Genomic DNA, 8,918 nt, shown 5'->3' with positions numbered 1-8,918 from the left:
CCATCCACGGTCGTTCGCACGCCTCTTCTTACGGTAGCGTTGAATATTTACGGCCTCAACTATGACGTCACTCCCCCTGTGGTGATTGTGCATCTCCTGTACGTAGCGCGCTTACTCTAAATCTTTTTTCCCCAACTTTAGCAAGTATCCTATCTGCACACCTCCCCTCTTTACCAAAAGTATGTAGTTTTTCTCCCTGGTGTCGTATACCTATCATCGACGAAGACGTCACGGGTAAGACGACACCTGGATAAACATTGGCAGCATTTAAACTTCTTCTAACCGATGCTCCACAGTGTACCCGAGGAAGGCCTATTAAGAAGGCCGAAAACGTTTGTACTCCAGTTAATAAGGCTAGAAATTAGTGAGAAAGGTTTTGTGCTGTTAGTCTTAGAAATAGTTCTAGCTATATATGCATAGTAGTGTTTCACTTGGAAATGATTACTTTCTAAAAATCTCTTAATTTGACTCATATATATATATATATATATTTCCTATTAATAAATATCTTATGTACAATATTTTTAAAATTTGTAATTGAAAACTTATATATTACAACAATCTTACATTACTATCATCTGTTAGTTACAATTTGATCATTATGAATATTGCTTTATTGTAAATCTGTACCAGAGCAACAGATTTGAATTTCTTCCATAACAAAATAACTTTGTTCTATTTTGAATACATGGTTGTTTATGATGCATTTGAAAATCATATATATAACAAATCTAATAATCTGATTTTAATTAATCCCAAATGATCTGCTGGGCTATATTAAGGCTAACATAATAATTAGCCTTAATATAGCTTATGATAGGTAATCCAGCCAATTGTTTGACATTAATGGAGTAGGAATATATAGAAAAAATAGCTCAAATGATTTTCAAATACATCATAAACAACCATGTATATATCCAAAAAGTAACACCAAAAATAAGATTAATACTCAAAAACATAACAAATATGGTAAAATATACTTTAAATGTAAGGTGACCAGACGTCCCAATTTTTAACAATTTGTCCTGCGTCCCGTAGTGTTTTAAAAAGTCCTGACTTTTTGAAAGGATTAAATTTTTGTCAGTTATGTGTCATAAACTTGCATCTTATGTTGTTCATATCATGGAGCAAAAATATGTTCAAATTTCATGTTGTATCCTGAAAATTTTGTATGCTGGGGCGTTCGTATCCTGAGGTACCACTGTATTTGTAATTTAGTTACCTCATTGGAAGTGACTGAATCATGAATAACAACACATAATGGTTCCAAACTGGTTTAACCATTCTTAAAATATTATTAACATATATCTTGGTTAACTGACATTTAGAGAATCCTATCAATGGACATGTGAAATTAACTTTAATTCTGAATTTAAAATATTAAACTTTAACACTTTTTAATCCTTACTCAATCTTCAACTTTATTCAACTTTTAAAATCAATGATATAACAAGAAAATGTTAAAAACTTCTAAAGGTGAGTGTTTTTATTAATAAAGCAATTAATATTTATTCAGTTGATATCAAATAAGTTATATTTAATTTTAAACTAAAGAAACCTTAATTGTTCTAAAAGCAAAATTACTTTTCATGAAACTGACCAGATATATAACTTTGTTAAAATACGTCTGACTCAAACCAAATTTTTGTATGAAAGTCATTATTAAAAACAAAACAAACTCAAGGTACAAATAGGGAAATAGATAGGGCAGGTGTCATGGATGTCATAAGGGAGGCAGTTGCCAAGAGAATAGAATGTATAATTATTTGAATTACAAAATTATTTGAAAAAAATAAACTATAAAGCATAATTTGTTGGTGCCTGGTAAGGGAACACCAAGAGGAAGGTGTGTGTAAAGAGGAAGGCAGATCAGCATACTGACTCAAGTTATCATGTCTCAAACCTCTAGAAAAGAGGAGGATATCAGAGATCCTAGTTGCTGTCCTGATAAACTTATTAACCGTTCCGCCTTTTCACTTTATTGTATGATAATATATAAAATCTTAACATAAATATAGTTGTGTTTTAACTCATTTATAAATGGACAGGAGGCTGTTCTCTGTTATAAATTGTATTGTATATAATTGTTAGGAGTATTAAGTACTGGGGTTGGATGTCACGCCAACAGTTATTTCAATCAAAACTTCTTCCAAAACTTCAGACTATGAGGCGTTAAATATAATTAAAAATATTTTATTCTTGCGAGTGCAAGAATTTTATAAGTTTTTGTTAAATATGTCTTCTTTATTAATTAATGTAAAAAGTTTATTATTCAGTCATCTTTGCATAGCACGTGAAACTTTAAAATGAAATTATTCTATTCTAAAAGTTTTCTGGAGAAAACATTGTATATCATTAGTTGGCAATCAGAATCTAATATCTGCATTTCCTAAAATTTTACAGGAGAGCTAAAAAATGTTGTTTCAAGAGAGCAAAATTTTGAGTAAACATACCACTTATGATGTTATTGGCAATATACAAAGATAGACTTTACAACACATTAACACAAAAATGTGGTTTTGACTCATTATTGGAGATACAAGATTTTAATTGCCAACTGATGATATGTTGAAAACATTTGAGACTATTAATTAGTGCACATCATTGTAATTTTTGAAAATTTTTTTATTTTATCATCAAATTTGTGAAAGTATTAATGTTAAATGAAATACAGAATTTTATTCTCTGCCTAAAATGGTTAATTTAGAAATAATCTTTTCTTTGTTAAAAATTATTTTCATAGTTTGTCTCAAAAAAAAAACAAAAAATTATTCTAAAAAAATTTAATTGTAATCTTACTTTTACTAACTGTTCTTTAAAATACATAATGCTAAACTTTTCAAAAATATTGAAAAAAGGTTACTCAAGTGATCAGTATTAAAATAATCCCTGATGTCAAAGTATTATCTTAATAGACTTCATAGAAAAAAGTAATTTCCAATGTTTCAAAGATTTAAAATGGCATCAAGTTCTAATAGAAATAAACTATGAGAGCTCTTCTTTCTATTAGAACTTGATGTCATTATATGAGAAAACAATATAATTTCACAGAATGTTTAGTTTACATTAATTACTAGAATATCCATCAGAATAAATTTTGTGTGATATAGTTTACATTATTCAAAAATTCAATAGAACAACCATAATTTTCTATATAATTTTTTAATTATTATAATATAGAATAATTTAATATTTGTCCATTTTATTTTATTTAGGCAGAAAACTTACTTTTAGATTCCAATATGAATATAAAGATTGCAGGTAAGCTTTTATAAAAAAAGTTATCAATGCTTATACATTTTTTAAAAAATTTAGTCTCATGAAATAAATATTTAAAAATACATACAGGTATATCAAAATTTATTATTATTACCTAAAAATGTAAATAGAGATAAAAGTCATTAACTTTGAGTGATTATACACTCATTGCCATAAAAATTAGTGCACAAAGAAAGAGTTGTTGGAATCATACAAAACTTTGCATGTGTGAATGTAATGGTGATAGAAGTTAATGATTACAAGATAAAAGCAAAAGAATCATTTATTGCAGGAAAAACTACAAATGAAAAAGGTTCTAGTACCCTGTTGGGTCACCTCTAGTGTGAATACATGATGTGATGTGAGTGGGCATGGAGGCATACAGGTGCTGTATGGTGTCCTGTGGCATTTCAGTCCACAGTTGTTGCAAGTAATCCTCTAGTTCAGCTAAACTCCTAGGCTGTCCAACTTGGCATCCCAGATGATTCCAGACATGTTCGATTGGTGACAAATCAGAGACTGGTCAGGCCAGGGAAGTGTAGCAATTTGGCTGAGGCAGTCCTGTAACACCCTTGCTGTATGTGGTCAAGCATTGTCCTGTTGGAAAATGGCTCTTGGAAGCCCTGATGTGAGAGGCAACACATGTGGCTGCAGGATGTCACTAACATTCCACTGGGCTGTTATGGTCCCTTGGATCACTACTAGAGGTGACCAACTGTCATATGTGATTGCACTCCAGATCATCACACCAGCTGTAGGGCAGTGTGCCACTCCACAGTGTAAGCAGGATTGAGGCATTCACCATGGGCCTCCAGACACAAACATGGCCATCATCATTGCCCAAACTGAATCTGGATTCATCATTGTAGATGATCCCGTTTCATTCCATTGCAGTCCAATCCTGTCAGGAGGAACACCACTCCAAACGAAGGCAATAGTGGGTGGTGTCAATGGCAGCACATGTGTGAGAATATGGAAATTCAGGAGAGGGTCATTCTGAAAATTAACAAAGTTGAGAAGAAGAAGAAAAAATTACAACGAATTTTACAAAAATGGATGAAACTTTTGATTCTGAAAGGAAGTTGATTTCCTTTCCCAGGCCGACTCATGATGAGTCACATGAGTTTTTGCACACTTTACTGGAGAGCAAATAAAAGGGACATTTTCCCGCCACTCGAAGCAGTCCATCGAAGGAAGGTATTGCCACACGAAGAAGTCCGACATACAATAAAGGCAGTCCATTGAAAGGAGGTTTTCCATACGAAGAAAGATATCGTCATAAGAAAAATATTGTCATACAAGGCTGTTATACAAATCCGAAAGGAAGTCATAAAAACATAGTACTACATTCAAAGTATACAAGATTGATAAAAGAGAAGATTTAAAAGAACTGTCCATAGAAAATATAAGAAGAGAAATAACCAAGAAAGGAAGAAGACCCTCATATAGATACAGAGAATATATGTGAACGCTCTCTCACGCGTTAGATTTAGAAATAATCTTAGGTTAAGATTTAGGATTAGGATTAGGTTAGATTCATTCTTTTGGTTAATATTAGCTATTCATACTCATTCGTCTTTAAATTTCCTTCATTCCTCTTACTCACAAGTTAGGGATAATGCATGTTAATCCACGTAGTATAAATCTGATTAACTGGTGTCGGGAATCCTGACAGAAGGAAAAGGGTGATTATGCAATCATCTAATTCCGCTTTAAATTAACATTCAAACTGTAAGTCCCTCCACACTCGATTTCCTTGAATTAGGAAAACCATCCTTGTAAGACAAACAGAGGGCTATTCGAGAGAATAGTTGCCGATTAAGCGGTGCACGAGCTTAACTACTCCATATCCCCATCTAGCCCCTCACACATGTAATGGCTACCGCAATAGCAAATGTTCCTCACTCAGGCAACTTGTAATGATATGGACTGACATAGGGGCCTGTAATGATGGTACCATCTGTGTTCAGATGTTAAACAATGATATGGTTGGCTGAGTGCATGCTTGTTGGAGGACCAGCCGTCCTCTGGGCTAGTGGTCTGCCAAGGGAGTCCTGAGCCTGGGGACCCATGTGTGTGAGTTCTCTCTCATTCATTGGTCCCAACACCTCCTTGCAGTGTTGTCAGAACAGCCTAGGTGGCAGGCTATTCAGCGAGATGACCATCTGGCTTCTCTCAACCCGATGATCTTTCCCCTCTCAAACTTGGTTAGTTGTTCATATCATCTTCAATTGTGATGTAAAGGCATCAATGATCTGTTGCAGAGGGACACTGTATATAGTGATACAGTGTTCCTCTGCAACAGGTAAACTTCAGACAGGATGCCTTTGCATGTTTTTTTATAGGCCCAGGGGATGCACTTTAATGCCCTCTGCTTGCATTATACAATGAGCCATCACACTGTAACAGTAATAATTTCCACGTGACTTGAGACTTATCTGCATGCCAAGTTTTACAGTGATACTTCTTGGTGCAGTAATTTTTATGGCAATGAGTATATAATAAAATTATAAAAGAAGGAATCAGACTGTTGAATGTTTTAATTAGTAATTTCTAATGGTTAAGATAAAAATCTCATCCATTATAAATTATCAGTACATTTGAAGAATTCTTACAGCCAGATAAACTCCATATAATTGTTGGTATAGAATCAAATAATTAAAATAAAAATTTAAGATATAAAATTATCTTACAATAATGAAGGTAAATACAAGTAATATACTGATATAAGGTATTTACAAAATATTTCATGTTTTGGTAAATATTGCAGCTAGAATATCTTGCACCCATGTGTAAGTCCTAGTTTTGTTCCCCTTATGAATTAGTGCAAATATACTGTGAATTCCTATTTTTTGATAACCATTGAAACTCCTTTGAATTGCGTATGGATGGTATGAAACTCTTGCAATTTTGTTAGTCTATTAGTCCATACAAATTTATTCCTTACAGGATAAGCAGCTCAACACCTTTGCATACACCTGATTGTGAAATACAATATTATCCATATCCTGTAAACGTATAATGCCAGTGTTAATATTTGGACTGTTGGAGCTCTCAATTTTACTTTTTTAACACATATTTTGTTTCATTTTTTATCATTTCATAATATAAATCAAGAATGTCTTGTGGAAACTTTCATCAAGGGACACCAAATGTGCTGCACATGCACTTGTGACAGACCTGGTCTTGGTGATGTATTGGTTAAACTTTCAGTTTTTAAAAGTTTCATTCTATCCATTTGTGTACACCGGAATTTAAACTCACAAAAAATGAACTCACATACATTTTTCCTTTCTATAAAATGACTCTCAGAGATTTATTTAGAAGCCAACTGTTATTTTATCAAGTGTCAGCTCTTATTTTCTATAAAGAACTAAGTTTATTGATTCTTAAACCCCAGTCATTGGATGTTGTAAGATCTATGTGCTAGATTGACAGTTTTCATTGTAACAAATTTGAATACAGTGTGGAAAAAAACATTAACTTGAAAAAGTGATGAGCAAAAGAAAACCTACAATCTTGGAAAAATTTCCTTCTTCCTTTGATGATGATGAGGCATTCTGATGGCTGAAGCAGTTAAGATGTCTGCCTATCAGGAAATCCAGGTAGGGAATCCAGGAACAAACTTGTCCATTCCAGATATGTTGAATCCTGTCCCTTACTATCCTGCCACCACCATCATTTCCACTGGTAGTGATGGATATGATTAAAACGTGATGTCTTACAGTATAAGGACAGAAAGAGAGAGGGAAAAAAAACTGAAAACAATTCAAATTACAATTACTGTTACCAACTTCTCATGAGGAAAAAGGAATAATTTAAAATAAAAAATCTCCTTGTCTATTTTTCAGAACATTTATTTGTTTTCTGAACAATTTAAAAAAAAAAAACTGAAATTTTGAATAGTTAGAAATCTTACTATGTGCAAATTCCTTAGAAAAATCAACAATGATGGCATTAACAAAAATTACTTTATCTATCTTACCACTTATTTTACATTTGTAATGCAATCATTTCCAACAAAAGTCATAATGCCACATTATCACCCTGCCTGCCATCCTGGGCTTGTCTCCCCAAATATCAAATACAGTGAAATCTAATTATTATAATCATGACTAATGTTATCAATGGGCTATTGCTATCATAATCAGTCAGCCCCAAAACACTATATAAAATTAGTTAAAAATAATCTGTCTATTATAATCAAACTTGGCTATTGTTATCAGCTGTGCTAGAGAGAAGCAATAAGAAAATTTGCACTACTGTAAATGAACCTTTTCTTCAAAACTTACTTTTAACAAAAGCATACCTTTTATCTTTTACATCCTGTACACATAACAATTTGTCATCCTGTACACATAACAATTTGTCATTAAAAATATCAAAATGATCTTCTTACCTTCAAACACTACATCATTAATTCAGTCATGTGACCATAAAAACTTTAAAAGCTTATTACTGCATGCAAATTCATGCTCAAATTATAGCTGAACTTGCATCATATTGAACTTCAATTTCATCAAGTGCAATTGTAAAAGATTTCCCTTCTTGTTGCATAGCATTTGCTAGCAATGTCATGGAAGCAAGTCTCAGAAAAAAACCATTGAAAACTGTTTCCAAAAAGGTGGATTTTCTAAACTAAATGCTTAAACTCCTGCTTCTGAAAAACTAAATCTTACAGTTTAAATTTGTAAAAAATTCCAGACTATATGTCTAAAGACTAATTTGGAACTCAGGTGGATATAGATGGCAATATTGAAGTGACAGTTACAATGACTATCAGAAATATGTCAAGATGTTGTTGATGATGACTCCAAATTACCAGAAGAAAATGATCTATCCTATTTACAGAAGAGAAAATTTCAGAAGTTTTTCCAACTGATGCCCAGATGTAAGTAACTCTACAAATTCTTTGTCATAGCAGGCAATATAGAGTAAAACATTTTGAAAAGCATTGATTATGAGAATTATATTCAGAAGCAAATAAATGCAAACAAATGATAAGTTTTTCAAATAAATTTTATGTTGTTTTCAAAAGCACTTGTTTATAAGAAATGTAGTATGTATAAATGTGTAATATTGTATTAAGTGTACAGTTTGTGATAAATATAAATTGTACAAATTTCATAACTTCGTAATAAATTGAGTTCAATAATAAGGATACACCGATAAGCAAAATGGCCAATTACTGATTAATCGGCCGATTAGTGTTAATAATTTATTGTGTTAATAGTTAATTATAGTATGATTATTATCGCATGAAATTATATATTCTTAATAAAAATATAAAATTTCATATAATAAAAATAATTTTCAATATGAAGCTATTTTTTTCTTTTTCAGATTCATGTATTAAATTAAAATGATAAATTATTATTTTGATAAACTTTTTAATTTTAATTAATATCCAAATCCAAACCCCTCATGGCTTCCAGTATTGTTTGGAAATTTTTTAAGAAAGATAAAAACGAGAAGTTTTCCAAGTGCAATTTATGCCAGTCTTTTATTTCGAGAGATGGAAAAAATGCTAAAACTTTCGCCACCAAAAACATGATAAATCATCTGGAAAAATGTCATCATGAAAATTTTTAAAAATAAACTTAAAAGATGAAAAGAGAAAGTTCTGAAACGAAAGAAGCTGGATGTTCATCAGTAACAAC

General features: G+C 31.9%; 1 protein-coding gene across 1 annotated transcript in view; it reads left to right on the top strand.

The window, feature by feature from the left end:
* The window catches only part of LOC111620825 (serine/threonine-protein kinase SIK2-like), an 82,043-nt gene that overhangs the window by 19,357 nt on the left and 53,768 nt on the right, over nt 1–8,918 (top strand). Inside the window, 1 exon segment of the mRNA XM_023362817.1 lies at nt 3,216–3,261. Within this exon segment, the coding sequence (XP_023218585.1) occupies nt 3,216–3,261 (46 nt within the window).

Source organism: Centruroides sculpturatus, unplaced genomic scaffold (assembly GCF_000671375.1).
Source record: "Centruroides sculpturatus isolate CEXI.00-Female unplaced genomic scaffold, Cexi_2.0 scaffold89, whole genome shotgun sequence".
NCBI lineage: Eukaryota > Metazoa > Arthropoda > Arachnida > Scorpiones > Buthidae > Centruroides > Centruroides sculpturatus.
This window is presented reverse-complemented; position numbering and strand designations above follow the sequence as displayed.